Raw genomic sequence first — 14,870 nt, 5'->3', positions numbered from 1 at the left:
TTGAGTGCTCACTCTTCCCTGTTTGGCCCTTCCGTCCTCAGCTAGGAAAGTGATGAAGGTGAAGGGCCAGGGCGGGGTCCAGGATGGTCACAGAGGACAGAGCCCCGCTCAAGGGGTGGCTCACGAGCTTTATTTTCTCGTCTGAGTGATTCCCAAACAGCCACTCATGGCCAGAAAACCACCGATTCTACCCCCTCAGTGACAGGGAGGAGGCGAGGACCAGAGAGGGGCAGGGGGTGGACCAAGACGACACAACCACTGTACGCCTGTGGCAGGAGAGGACCTCGGACTCCATGAGCCCCAGGTCCGCGCTCTCTCTATGACCCCTGGCTGCCCCTTCACGGGCCAGCGTGGTGGCAGAGGCGGCGCTCAGCTCCCAGGCTGACATGGGGTCTGCGGAAGTCCTGAAATGCCCTGCAGGGCCTCCTCCTGCTGTTGCCCAACCCAGACCCTCTTCAGTGCAATGTCATTACCAGGCACTTGCGTGCTCCCAGAGACAGGACCTCCCTGCCTCGCAAGGCAGCTACTCCATCCTGACCCCGTGGAAAGCGTGCGTCAGGGGTGGGGGTAACGGGGAGGAGAGGCTGCCTCCCCTCCCAAGGGAAGCCACTCGCCTGCTGAGGCTGGTGGTGGGGCAGAGGCAACCTCATATCCGGCTTTTCTGCCAGGGCGCTGCCCTCCGGGGCCTCCCCCAGGGCCCACGTGAGGGGGTGAGAAGTGCTTCTCAGAAGCGTGTTGGTGGACTCCTCCTCCATGTGCTGAGAAGTCAGCTCAACCCTTGATGGTGCTGCCGCAGAGGGTCTCAGGATACAGGGACCCAGCGGGGCCGCCCCTCACTACCGCGGGACCCGTGCTCAGTGGTGTCACAGGAAAGCCTCGGCCGAGACTCTGCCTTGAGCTTCTGTGCTACTCGCAGGCGTGGCCGCTGCCTCCAGGCAGCCCTCTTGGTCACCACACCTGCACAAGTCTCTCTTCTTGGCTTCTTGATCGTATCACCGGTCTTGCTGCAGCACGTCTCTCTGGGGTTACTCTGCCGTTTTCCTGAGGACGCTTACCCGCTCCTCCCGCGAAGTGGACCTCCTGAGGGTGGAGCCCTCTCTGCTCTCAGTTCTCTGGCAGCTTGAGGTCCAGAGTCCCCTCCAGCTCAGTAAACAAGTGCAGACACCTCCAGTCCAAAGCTCCTCAGGGAAGCCCTGTTCTGCCCCAAGGAAGAGTCTGAGAGGAGGGAGGTGGCCAGCTCACCGGTCCCTGGGACCTGCACTGGGGCCGTGCCTGCCGTCACCCGGCGGGGTTGCAGGGAGCACAGTCCGTGGCCCCACGACATTTCCCTCCAAACGCTGTAGTTGTCCAAGAACAAGGGGAGGAGTGTGACTTGGGCAGAGGGCACACAGTGCATTGGAGACAGAGCTCAGGGGCCCATGGCCCTTCCCGCCGTGAGGACCGACGGCATTTCAGAGTGCAAGGAGATGTTCACAGAAGAGGAAACTGAGGCCCAGGGGGAGGCTGAGGGGCCGGGTTCTGGGGCTGGTTTCTCTCCGCTTGCTTTCCTCAGGCCTCTCCTGGCAGCGGCTGGGTGCCGAGGGGCCCCGTTGCCCAGTCCGAGCCCTCGGCAGTTCCCACCCACCCTCCTGAGCTCTACCTCCCCCTCCCGTCAGCTTGGAGTCACGGGGGAGGGGGAGGGCAGCTGCAGGTGAGTCTCCAGTCACCACCGTCAGGGGGCACCCCAGATGCCCGGCCCCCAGCACCGCCTCCCAGGAGGCTCACTGCTTGCTGGCGATCTTCTTCTTTCGAGCAGAGACCAGATCATAGAAGGGGACACGGGTGATGCTGGCCCTGGAAGGAAAGGAGGTAAAAAGGGTTCAGGGCTCAGCCGACCATCGACAGGGTCTTATCTCCCGGGGCTTGCAACAGGGCTGTGGGTGTCCCTGGGAGGTGTCAGTTTGCCCCACTGCAAGGGAGAGGCCAGATGACCCCAACCAGGACACGGCCAAGGTGAGTCCAGCCTCCCTGGCCTGATCCAGAGTTCCATGAGCTGGAGAGAGCTGGGAGGGAGCTGAGAGCCTTAGCAATGCTGCCTCCGAACGTCCCTGGACCCCTTTCCAGGCTCTTATCGGACTCTTGGAAGAAGATGGAAAGAGCCTGGGTGGAGTCAGCAGATCCGCGTGCTCTGTCTCTCACTGGCTGTGTGGCCCCGAGCGAGTCCCTCCCCTCCCTTCTCTGGGCCTCAGTTTTCTCGTCTGTAAAACGAATTAGGCCTGGCAGCCTCATAGGGCTGCTACAAGGCCTGAGCGGAAAGACCCTGCAAATCTCTGGGGCACGGTCCAGGTCCAGAGACTAGTCCCGTGTCTTCCTCTGGCCCACAGGACGTGCCTTTGCCTGCATCTTCCCGCCGCTCAGAATCAAGGTTGTCACACTGCCCCTCACCTGGCTCCTTTCCAATTGTCCCTCCATTGCCCATCTTAGTAAAACCAGGCCCTGCACTGCGGCCTTTCTCACCTGGCCACATCCTTTCTCTATTTGTCAGTCTATGGCTCCCCAGTGCCCCCAGGAGAAACCCAAGCTCGTTGCTATGGTGACCAAGGCCTTACCATTCTTTGTAGCCTCATCTCCCACCGCTCAAACCCCACAGTGTCTGACCCTGCACAGCCAGGTCCTTGAACCGCCCAGCATTTCCTGGTCCCACACTGCCCAACACCAGCTACGCAGGACCCTGGGGTGCTGTCCAGGTAGGTCACACACTGACTTGCCCTCTCGTTTTTGCCTGCACTGGTCCTTCCACCTAGAAAACCCTTCCCTTCACCTCCACCAGGTCTTTCCAGGGTTAACAAGAATGCCTGCTCCTCCCACCAGCCTCACGAAGTTGGCATCTCAGTCCCCTGTGTCCCGGGGCCTGGCATTGTACCTGCCCAGAGGAGCTGCTGACAGGTTCCGGAGTTAGCCCCCTTTGCAGCCAAGGAAACAAGGCCCCGAGAGAAGCAGGGGCTTCTGGGAAGTGACGGGAGGCCCAACCCCAGCAGCTGGCCGCTCCTTACCGGATGGCCTCGATCCATTGGTCCCTCTCCTCGGCGCTGGAGGCTGAGATGCGGTAAGACTCGTGCTTGCCCTCCACCACCTTGCCGTCGCCATCTGTCTTACAGGCTTTTATCTTCTGGCCCCGGCAGCTGGGGTTGTAGAGCTCCAGGCAGAACTGTGGGGAGGCGGCCAGGTGAGGGCAGCTGAACTGGGCTCTCCAGAACGCTCACAGAGGACTAGATACTCAGGCAAGACCCGTGCTCAGACAAGCAGTAGCATAAGCCCCGCCCCAGGCCTGCCTCCTGTGAGACGTGAAGAGGCAGGTAAAGGGTCCATGGCCTCAGGAGGGAGACTGAGGCAACCCTGGGCCTTCCTGCCTCTCCCCCTCAAGACCGGCTGGGCCTGACCTAGCTTCCTGGAGAGCCCAGCCCAGCCACCCTCTCCTCCCATCCTGTTTCAGAAACTTCCCCAGCCCCTCCCACCTCGGGCCCCACCCCGGCACCTACCGGCTTCTTGGGGTCGTTCACCTTCTGCACTGAGAGATTCTCAAGGGGTATGATTCCCCGTGGCTCCTTGTCCTAGGGAGGAACAGCAGGGAAGTTCAGGACCAGCAAATGGAGCCCCGAGGCAGAGGACAGGGAGTGAACAGGTGGGGCGCCCCAAACCCAAGAGGAGCGCACCCATCTTTCCAGATTCTGTCCAGCCCTGGAGGCGGGCTGGGAGAGCAGCGTGGGAAGAGCTGTGACTGGGAATTAGGAGACCCGACTTTAATCCCTTGGCCCGGCCCCTCCGCCTCTCCGTAGCTCAGTTTTCCCCATCTGTAAAATGGGTGTGGAGGTGGAGCTCGTGATCTCAACGGGTCCCCCAGCTCTGTGAGTCGGCTGCTTAGTGGGAGTCCGGAAGGGGCTAGCGGTGGGGGCGAGGGGCGGGGCGGGGGCGGGGCGGGGGCGGGGCCAGGCTCACAGTGGTGAACTCAAAGTAGTAGAGGCAGCTGTCGGTCAGGATGAACCAGCGCCGTTTCCACGTCTTCACGCGGCCTCCTGCAAGAGGCCCACCGCGGTCAGGCTTCCTCTCTGCGTCACCAGCACTGCCCTCCACGGAGAGCGGGGCCTTGGATGGTCTCCCCCGGGCCCCCGCCTGAGCCCCTCACCCCCGAGCCCGCCACGCTGCCCGCCCAGGTGTGTGTCCTTCTCAAACATCTCAGCACCTCCCGTCGCCCAGGCTTCCCCTGAGCCGCGAGACCCAGTATTCGAGGCTCCTCCGTGACCAGGCCTCAGGATAGCCGCTGGCCTCTCTGAGCCTTCCTGACGCCCTCCCCCCTCGGTTTGCTCCCTGCCTGGCACTGGGCCAAACATTTCATCTTTCATTTGCCCGGCAACGTTCTAGAGGGTTCAAAAAATATTCACTATTAATCGCCATAACCACCTACGAGGAGGGGACCATTATTAATTCCACCTTCTGAATGAGGAAGTCAAGTCCCTGTCAAGGTCCAACAACAGAGCTGAGATTCGAACCCCAGTGTCCCAGCTCCCGAGCCAAGCGCTTGTCCATTTCGCTACACATTCAACCCAGTGATTATTTATTCTGCCAATTTCGCAGCTGGGGAAAGGGAGGCTGAGCAACCTGACCACTTGTGCTGGCTGGAAGATTGGGGAGCTGTGGCTTAGAGGCTCCCTGGGGCTGAGAACAGTTGACTGGGCAGGAAAGGAGGCCTCACGGGCTGTAGAAGAACTAGAATGAAGGCAGACTAGAATGTGGGCATGGAGAGATGCCGGGCCTGCGTGGGCCCCCAGGCCAAAGCCCCTGCTCCAACTCAGGTGCCCTGCTCGCCTGCCTCTGAAAGCCACTGTGCCTGGCTGGGCGGTCCCTGCTGACAGGTGTCCAGGAGGGAGAGTCGGGTCAGGGGCAGATGGCTGGGCCCTGCTGCTCCTCAGCCAGTTCTGCAGCTGCTGCCCCCACCACCATAGCACCCACCCACAGCTCCTCTCTGCCAGCCTCAGGCCCTCCCTGCCCCCTAGTCACGTTGAGGGAAGGCTCCCCTGAGCCACATCCTGTCACACGCCCTCCCCCATCATTCAGGGACACCCAACTGTCTGCCCACCAAAATCCGCCACTTGCTGCCTGTGTGGCCTCAGGCTTGTTGACAGTTGGATTCCTTAGAAAGCCTCTGGGAAGAAAGACAGAACTGCAGTCGAAGCTTCTGTCTGTGGATCGGTGAACCTCTAGTCTCCACCTCCTGCTCACCCCTCCCCTCCCTCACTGTTTCCTTCATTCCCAGGACAGACAGGTGGAGAGATCGGGCAAGCAGGCCATTGCCCTGCGAGTCAGGACACCTGGGACCATCCCGACTCCACCCTGAGGCTGCATGTCAATGCATGTGCGTGCCTGCGTGTGCCCGAGTGTGCGTGCATGTGTCTGCGTGTGCCCGAGTGTGCGTCTCACCCAGCTTGAGCAGCCAGCCCTCGCGGTCGGGGTTGAAAAAGGTGTGAGTGAGGTCGTTGCCGTCGTCCTCAGGAATGGAGAAGGGCTCGCTCTTGATACTGTCGAAGAGGTTCTGCCCCAGTAGAGAAGGAGAAGAAAGTCTTAGCGGTGACGTCCCTCCCATTCTCGGGGTCCCGGGCCTGGCCTGACCTGTGTGGCCTCGGGCGGGTCGCTGGACCTCTGGGCAAACTCCTTCCTCTCCTTTTAGCTCATCATTAGCCCCCGGCCTTCTTGGTGAAACCCTCCCCGGTTTCCCCAGGTCTGTGGTGCTCCCCGCCCCCACGCCCCTGACACGCCAACCCCTGTGCTTCCCGTGGGGCAGAGCGAGTGGGGCCAGAACCTCGGGGATCCTGCACCTGCTGCCTCGCCCGCGGCCCCCATGCTGTCCGTATTTCAACATCAGTTGCTGGTATTGAACTCCCCAAACCGGGGAGCTCCTCCAGGGCAGGACTGGGTGTCATAGTTCCCAAGCCCCCAAGGGCCCGGCCTAAAGCACGTTGGCAACTGTTTGCCGACTACGAGTGGATCATGGTCCTCCCCAACCCCCACCGGAATTCCAGCCAGTGGCACGGACACTCATGGCGGGGCAAGAGCCCTGGCTACGGCATCAGGCCATCTGCGTTAAAACGCCAGCCTAGTCACTCCACGGCTGTGTGACCCTGGGTATGTCTCTCAACCTCTCTGAGTTGCTGCGTCCTTACTCCATAAATGGAGAGCACAAGGCTGACTGGCCGGGGCTCTGGGGGGAGTACGTGGACTAAACAGGGTCAGAGCCTCACCTCTCCAAGTCAAGAGGAGGTGCTGAGGAGTGGGCAGTACAGACCCCGTCAGCACCTCGACCACCCAGTGCCGTACTTACAGGCCAGGTGAGCGAATCGAAGACTGTCATCCTGTGCCTGAGTGAGGATGTTGGAGGCAAGGACATTCAGCTGGGACTCGTACACTCTCTCTCACACACACACATGCACGCAGACGCACACATGCACATCTGGGGCACAGCAGCCGAGGTCAGAGCCATGGTGGGGGGCGGGCCTCTCATCTGCTTAGGTGCAGTGGCAGAGACTTCCAGGTGCACCCTGGGTGAGGGGCTGGCTGGAGGACAGACTCAAGGTAGGGTGCTGACTTTGGATCTCAAGGGCAAAGACCTTTTCTGGGTGGGCTCTGATTTTAGGCGTGGGGAGTTCCCAGAAAGCAAATTTCAGTTCTCCACGGAGGACAGTCTAGCAGTTAGAGCTGCTGAAATATGGGAGGAGCAATCTTCTAGGGTAATGAGTTCCCTGTCACTGGAGGTTTGCAAGCCAGGGCTGAGAGCTCCCCATGGGCAAGTCGTGGATGCCAGCGACGGATCCCCCCTGTGTGTTCTGAATCCTCTGGGGGCACCGTGTTCCATGAAACACATTACAAACTGTCTGTTTCTGCTTATTAAAACCAGACACAGTGCTGGGTCTCCATCTTTAAGATAACTAAATAATGTCTTTCTGTTGCATTTGTGTGCGCTGCTATTCAGATGGCTTCCTTGACATTTTTAATGAAAAATTTCACAAGTACTGTTTGATACCGCCCCCCCCTAAAGTTTTAGGTGAATGGCGTTTGCTGATTTTTAAAGGTCTTTTCTGACCTGAGAGCTCAGGGGTGGGGGTGGGGCAGGCAGAAGCGGGTTTTCCTGGGCTTGACAGAAGTGTGTTACAGCCGCAGACTCCAGTACCTGGGCTCAGCCTGGATGTGGTGGGTGGGCATGGCAAAGGGCAGGGACCACGAGCCCTCTCTGGAGCCCGTGCCTCCCCTGGAGCAGTCGAGAAGCCCCATCGCCCCTCCCGCCCGAGCCCAGTCTGGCCCTAGGAATTCCCAAGTGGCACAGGCTGGTTAAACAAGGGCCTGTGGTGGGAAGGCCTTGTCAGCAAAGCTGTCAGCACAGACAAATATTTGGAAGGCCCAAAGAGGCGGGCAGGAGAACAGACCGGCCTCGGCTTCCACGACACCTGCAGGGGGCCCTGTCCGCCCCTGCGGGCGCCATATCAGCCTGCACATTCTGCCCCCACAAAGAAACCAGCTCGGCTCGCCCACATTTCCTGTACCTTGTAACACCAGCCCACTGCCCGCCCCCGCCCGCCCTGCTACCAAACCGCTGGGTCAGGCTGCCTTCTCCCAGCCGGGCAGTCGTGATCAGAGAGACAACTGCCGCCTTCCGGCGGTTCTGCGGGCCTTGCATTCGTCCTTCTCCACCCCCTCAGTTTTCCTCTGGGGAATCACCCTAATTCAAACACACACTTTCTGTTCAGGTTGCTCGGGAAAGGGGGGGTTGCAGGAGAGGGGTGGGGGGTGGAAGGGGCAGGGAGGTTAGCCCTCACTGCCCCCTAACCCCAGGCTCCAGGGTGGGTGCGAATGAGTCTCATCTAGCTAATCAGAACGTTTCATACTGCTGGCCACAGTGACTGGTTTAGGGAGGGACATGTGACCAAAGCTAGCCAATCAGCCTTAATTCTGGGACTTTCAATTGCTAAACGAGATGGAAGCCTGGAGCTGCCTGAGCCACCTCTGCCACAGCTTGGGGACATCCTGTTTGAGAGGAAGCCAACATGGAGGGGAAGGCTGCCGAGAGTGGGGAGACCAGACTGAGGCCTGACCTCACCGAGCACCTGGATCTAGCCAAACCTGAAGCTGACAGACCTGAAGCCAAAACTGATCCCTGATCTTTTCCATTACACGAGTTTAGAGTCCTCTAGCTAGGAAACAACTGTCTGCAGAGACACACAGCCAAGTTCTCTGTTCCCAAATTGTGCTTCTGATCACTGCAGAGGGAAGGGCTCTGCCGTCAGACAGAACGTGAACTCACAAACTATGAGCCCCCCTGACCAGCTATCTCCGAGCTCAGTTTCCCTCACTGTAAACTGGGGATGGTACCTTCTGCTGAAGGTCATTGGAGGGATTTAGTGAGAACATGAAGTACCTAGAACTGGGCTCAGACAAAGTCAATTCTGATGGAGTCATTTGGACAAGGACCCAGAAGGTCTGGGGCAGCCCACAGCAGAAGATGCTCTGAACTGGGAGACTGTTCCCGTGCCCAAGCCTCAGTTTCTCCACCTGTAACCCTCCTCCCTGTTCCCCCTCCTTCTCCCCCTCCTCCCCTCGCTCCCTCTCCAGGCAGCTCTCTCAAGGTGAGAGATTCCTCTTGGTATTCCTCAGGCGCCTGCCAAGTGCCAGGGACTTCAAGGGCATCATCTCTGCCTCTCAGGAGGATGACATGAGGTAAGCGTCAGCCCACTTTGCAGACGAGGAAACTGAGGCTTACACTCAAGGTCACACAGCCATAAGGGCAGAGCTGGGATTTCGTTTAATGCCCTCTGAGCCCGCCCTCCCACCTCGTACCTTTCTGAAGCCTTTCCCCTTGGCTCACCCTCACGGTCTGCGAGCCCTTGGGGTGACCTCTCTTAAGGTCATGTATCTGCTTCAATTTGCTTTCATAAATCAGGCCACTTAGAAGCACATTGTCCTTGGCAGAATATCTGAAGGTGCTGAAAGCCAAGTGCTTGCTTTACATGTGGAGAAGACGAGGCCCGGGGGGAAGGTGAGAAGACACCCCCCCCCCCCCACGTCCCCAGCAACTACCTGTGAAAGCTTTGCACAGCAAGGACCGGGCCGTGTGGCTCTCTTTGTGCCCTGCAAGGCTTCTGGGTTAGTTTAGCCCCTCCAACTACACCAGGCGCTTTGCTAAATACCTTACTTTTTTTTCTTTTTTTCTTTTCTACACTAATCCTATGACCTGGAAGCTCAGAGGGGTCAAGCCACTAATGCCACACAACCAGAACGTGGGGGAGCCAGGACCTGGATGTGGCTGTGACTCCAGAATTCTGTTCTCCCCCTGCTTGGTCCCTGCCTCTCCTGGCTGCCAAGGAGGATAATAAACCCTTTCCAGACCTCCCAAGCAGAGTTTGAAGCTAAATTGAGATAATAGACCTGAAAACCCTATGAGGAGAAAGTTACAAGCTCTATACAAATGCGGCACATTGTTATCAACAAAAGGCTTAAATTGGGAAAAATATCTAAGGAGGGAGATGCTGAAGAAGGCTTCACTGGGGGCTGGAGCAATAATGTGGCACTTGGGAGATCCTGCAGGACTGGGGCCGGCTCGTCATTAACTCGTAAACTGCCAGACAAGGTGCGTGCCCGGCTTCCTGCTGTGAGTGCCACAATGAGATGAGTCAACAGTTCTCAAGTGCCTTTTATGTCGCAGGCATTTTACTAAGTGCCGGCATTTTTAAATTATTATTAATTATGCTTTATGGTGACACAAGCCACCATTTAGAGCCTGTGCTATGTACCTGGCATGGACTATGCCCTTTACGTTTAAAAAAATTACCACTCATTACAGCTCTGTGACGCAGGCATCATTGTCCCAGGTGAGGGAATAGTGGCTTAGAGAGGGTGAGTCATTACCCAAGGTCACCCCAGCAGGCAAATGGGGGGTAAGGGGGATCGGATTTGACCTGAGCTCCCCACCATGATTGATCTTCTCTTCTGGGGACAAAGGAGGGTAGTGGGCTAAGGTGGCCCTTCTCAGACGAGGGAGGGGCCACCAGAGTCATTCCAGACGCAGGCCCCTCACCCCCAGACTTCTGCAGCAGGGTGCTGAGCTGGGAGGGTGGGCTTCATACCCTCTCCCCACTCCTGCTGTGCTCTGAGCAGGAGAGGACCGAAGCTCTGTTGAGCTCTGGAGTGTCTCTAGTCCTAGAAACGAACTGTCCATTCATTTTTGCTGAGCCGGGCTCTGACTCTCACTCCCGTGTTTATGAAGCTGCTTCTGGCTCCCTTTTGTCCATGGGAAACAGGCGAACTCCTGAAGCCATCATTCGAAGCTCCAGACTCTCCGGCCCCACCTTGCCGCCCATCGCTGTGGCACTGTCCAGATGCGCCCACAGCCCCCGCAGCCGCTCTCGATGCCCCTCCTCTTCCCATGCCAGGCCTGGGTTCTGGCCACTTCCTCTTCCTGGAATGTCTTCTCCGTGCCTCTCTGGGGTAACCCCTACTCAACCTTCAAGGCCCAGTTCAAAAGTCACTTCCTCTGTGAAGCCTTCTACGACGGCTCCTTTCCCTACGTTCCCATAGTGGGCACAGCACGAATCACCCAGAACCGTAATTCACACGTGTATCATTTTTTCCACCAGACCCTGAACTTGGCCTGGCTATGTCGATTCATCCCTGGGTGCCCCTTGCCGGGCACAGGGTCTGGCGCAATGTGACAGGGGTGGCGGCCGTTTGATAATGAGACGACAGGCCTGGGTTCAGCCCTCGAGCTGACGCACAATCTGGTGGAAGACCTCAGTTTCCTCCTTGCTAGAGGAGGGTGGGGTTTGGGCACAGAGTGTGAGGGTTTTCAGCTCTGACACACTGAGAACCCCAGAACCTGGGATTCTAAGAAATTGAAACTTCCTTTCTAGGAGATGTGAAGGGTAAGTGCCCAGAGTCCCCCAGGGCTTGAAATCTGGCAGGACCTCCTAGGTGGTCTGCCTCTGGACATCCTCCTTAAGACAGGGGCTGCTCAGAAAGGGTCATCTCAGGACCGACCTCTATTTGTGGTGGTCCATCTCAAGACAGCCACCGACTCTTGGGCGGTTCACCTCACAGGGGTCCACCATTAAAGTTGTCTATCTCAGGGAAGTGGCCCTCGGGCTGTCAATCTAAGACAGCCCCCCCCCCCTCCGCCCCCGTGCCTGGGGATGGGGACTGGGCTGGGTGGGGCCACACCCCTCTTACCCGCAGCAGCTCCTCTGGCAGGTCGCTGCCGTCATTGATGCCACGGTTCATGGACACAAAGCGCTCGAAGGGCGGCCTGTCCCGGACGTTGGGGTTGTGGAGGCTGGTGTTGAGCATGATGATGGAGAAGGACAGGACGTAGCAGGTGTCTGTGGTTGGGGACAGCGGGTCAGAGTCCTGGCCCTGGTCTCTCTTCCCTCCTCTGCCCTGAGCCCTTTTAGGGATCAAGGATCAGCCATCTCACAGCCCCAAAGATCCACTCTGTCCTCCTGGCTTGGCATTCGAGGCCCAGCCTCACCTCCCACTCTTAACTGGACTCCCCGCTTCAAAGAAACTCCAGCTGTCACGTGCCGAGCCCCTCCGTGCCTTCCCACCCCTGCACTTTTGCTCCAGCTGGCCCCCCCGCCAGGCACGTCCTCCCCTTCCCTTTTCCGCCCATTCGAACGACTCCTTCTCTTCCAGCTCCAGCTCCGGCCCTCCTCCCCGCCGAGCCCTCCCAGCCCCGCTGCCCACTCTGTTCTTTGCCTCCTCGGATCTCGGAGAACACTTATTGTTGGCACCACTGTTCAGGGCTTAGTCACGTGTTGCTTGGTAATCTGGCTGGCATTGTGGGGCTTCTGGAGCCAGAGCGACTGTTCTGTGATTCACACATTCACGTGCAGGGGGCAGCGAGCCTGGGTGGAGCACTCGGGAGGGAGGTAACTGCTCCGCTGTGGTGCACGTCCAGAGCCAGGGAGGTAGGTCCTACTGTGTCCCCAGTTCTCCAATTGACCTTGGGAAAGTCCCTGACCTCTCTGAGCCTCGGCTTCCCCATCCGTGACACTGGGAGGTTTAACTTTGAAGTAGCTTCATGTTCTAGAACATTAGCAATTCTACCTCTGATAACAGTGTCAGCTAACGTTGTTGGCGCTTGCCCTGGGCTAAGCAAGTCCCACCTGCATGACAACCTTGTGAGGCAGGTATGAGGAAACTGAGGCACAGGGGGGTTCAGTTACATGTCTCAGGTTACAGAATTAAGATGCAGTTGCACTATGATTCAAATCTGGTGCTTTAAAATTCCTGTCTTCTTACAAATATTTATTGAGTGCCTACTAAGTGCTGCGGGCTGGGGCCTCACAGGTGAATAAATAACTCTGATACGGCCCTGCCCTTGTGGGACATTTAGACTTGTGGAGCTGGCAGATAAAACAAGCAGGCGCTAAAATCATCATCTATCACGACGAGCCGGGGCAGATGCTCTGTAGGACTTGTCCGTGGACATGCAGCCAGGGAGCGGTGTGTCCCTGGACAAGTCACTTTACCCCTCTGAGTCGGTATTGCATGCTGGGATGAGAGTACCACAGACCTCATCGAGTAGCTGTGAAGATGAAATGACTGCACGGGTACAGCACTTAGCACATGGGGAGACTCGAGAAATAAAACTGGTTACTGTCGTTATGGTAACTTCAGATCCCGAGCAGAGTCCAGGACCAGTCGGCCATGATGGCTTCTCATGCACCCTGTGCTAGAGAGTAAGGACTGACCTTTTTGATATTCTTCTGTGCGCCTTTGCCTCCTATGTCCTGCTCAGGCTGTTTTATGTCTCTGGGTCTTTTCTTGAACTAGAACTCCTGACCAAAAGGCCCTTCCACCCTTTGACTTCCTGGAGAACTCCTATTCATTCTTTGAAACCCCATTCAGATCCCTCTGCCTCTGGGAAGCCATCTTGGACATGTGGACTCCTCTGGCCCTGCCCTCAGACAGGTGCGCGGCTGCCCTGACCCCCTATGCCATCGTTTCCTGACATCTCTCGCCAAGGGTCAAGCCCTGAGGCAGCCCTGCCCAGCAGGCGCCCAGCAAAGGGCCTGGCACAGGGCTCCCAGGTTCTGGGTGCTTGAGGGAAGCCCGAGGGGGTGGGGTGGCCATGGCACTTTGGGAAGTTAATCAGTGTCTGACAATGCCAAAGGGGTTCCGGAGCCCCAGATCCCACCCCACACTGGCACCTGTGGACTGGAAGACGCCTGGGTTGCAGAGGCAGTATCGAGTGGCAAAGGTCTCCATCATCCGATCGATCTTCTGGGCCTCGCCAGGCAGCCGGAAGCTCCACAGGAACTGCCTGGGGAGGGAACAGGGCTGTGGGCAGTGGGGTGGGTGGGGACTCTCAGGGACACCTTGAAAAGCTACACTGCCGCTCCCACACGCTTACTCTCTTTATCCTGTAGATGGGCGAATCTGCACCTGTCATTCGGCTCATGGGGCATTTGTCCTGGTGAGCACCAGGCATGCAGGAGGGTTCCAGAAAATGCCTTTTTTTTTTTTTTTTCCAGAATATGAGAGTAAGTATGAGTGTCCCATTGCCCATCTGAGTCCTATCACCTTTTGTGGACCAGGACACCTTAGCCCATGAGGAACCTTTGCCTGCCCCGGGTTCCCCCTTCCTGACTGTGGGGCCCTGGGCAAGTGCCTTCCCTCGGCTTGGACTCCTTTTCTTGGAATCTGAGCTTCCAGCCCTGGAAGTTGATGACTCCCACAGCTTTACGTTCTACCCCTTGAGGTCACGTGCTGTGCCTGCTCCCCTCACATCTCCTGCGGGGACTCCCATGGGCCCGGGCACCCAGGAGCTGCTCTGTAAAGCATGTGTGAATGAATGAATGAATGAATGAATGAATGCTGGAGCCTACCCCCTCTCCCTCAGAGAGCATGGCAGTTAGAGGGAAGGCCACGTTGCCCGGGGGGTGTTGTCTTCTTTCTTTTCTGCCTTGAAAACTCCTATTCAGCCTTCAAAGTCCAGCTTGAATGCCCCTCTCTTGGGAGCCAATTTTTCCAGGCACTAAGCAGCAACAAGACTTCCTAAACATTTGCTGTGGGCCAACCCTAAGCACTTTCTCTTTCAGTCCTCAGAACTGTATGAGGTTGGTGCTATGATCCCCATTTTTACAGATGGGGAAACTGAGGCACACAGAGTTTTGTGTGTGTGTGTGTGTGTGTGTGTGTGTGTGTGACTTGCCCAAGGTCATACTGGGGGTCAGTGGCAGAACTGGGATATGGACAGGGCAGTCTGGCCCCAGAGCTTATGTTCCTAACTGATATGCTATAATGCCTCCTGTAGTCGTAAAAGTAAGACTAGGAGCTACGATGCAGTAATTAAAAAATAATAAGTAATAATAATGTAATACACACCAAGCTGTATTAATAGAGTAAATAAAGCAAGCTCTATTCCGAAAACTGGTGGGACTGGCAGTAATCACAGCGATACCAATTACGATGATTAAATATTATGATGATAGCGCTGGGCTGTGGCAGCACCAGCAGGGGAGGCAGCGGTGAGCCGGGCGCCGTCCCAGGCGGCCCGCGGCTCTCATCTCTCTCAGCCTCGGCCGTATGCGGCAGGGACTGTCATTCCTTAAGTTTTGCTCCTGACACTTTGTGGCCACGTGGATCGTGACGTCCCCGACCTCCCCCAACTCCTGGCCGTGCCACCCTCGAAGGCCGGGGCCCTGCCCCCTGGACCTCTCACCTGAGGGCCTGGACGAGGTTGAGGTTGGCGAACTCATGGCAGTCCACGAAGGCCTGGAGGACCTGCAGGTTGATGGGGTCCCTGGGGAGGGGGCAGAAGGGAGGGTGGGGTGCACTGAGGAACTTTCTGG

At 57.6% G+C, this 14,870-nt stretch overlaps 1 protein-coding gene across 2 annotated transcripts in view; it reads right to left on the bottom strand.

Moving 5' to 3' along the window:
• Positions 1-1,199: 1,199 nt before the first annotated feature.
• Positions 1,200-14,870, bottom strand: part of CYTH4 (cytohesin 4) — a 28,739-nt gene continuing 15,068 nt past the window's right edge. The window contains exons 6-13 of one of the 2 annotated variants that reach the window (XM_016161746.2): positions 14,741-14,821; positions 13,227-13,339; positions 11,245-11,393; positions 5,455-5,566; positions 3,976-4,052; positions 3,519-3,590; positions 3,033-3,187; positions 1,200-1,833 (exon numbers count right to left, since the gene is read on the bottom strand). In XM_016161746.2, the coding sequence (XP_016017232.2) occupies positions 1,761-1,833; positions 3,033-3,187; positions 3,519-3,590; positions 3,976-4,052; positions 5,455-5,566; positions 11,245-11,393; positions 13,227-13,339; positions 14,741-14,821 (832 nt within the window). In that variant the 3' untranslated portion in view covers positions 1,200-1,760. Of the gene's footprint in view, positions 1,834-3,032; positions 3,188-3,518; positions 3,591-3,975; positions 4,053-5,454; positions 5,567-11,244; positions 11,394-13,226; positions 13,357-14,740; positions 14,822-14,870 lie in introns of those variants that run through there. The other variant, XM_036237456.1, reaches the window with a different exon arrangement.

The sequence above is a fragment of the Rousettus aegyptiacus genome, unplaced genomic scaffold (genome assembly GCF_014176215.1).
Source record: "Rousettus aegyptiacus isolate mRouAeg1 unplaced genomic scaffold, mRouAeg1.p scaffold_m13_p_2, whole genome shotgun sequence".
NCBI classification, from domain to species: Eukaryota; Metazoa; Chordata; class Mammalia; order Chiroptera; family Pteropodidae; genus Rousettus; species Rousettus aegyptiacus.
Note: the sequence above shows the minus strand (reverse complement) of the source record. Positions and strands in the feature narration are given on the sequence as shown.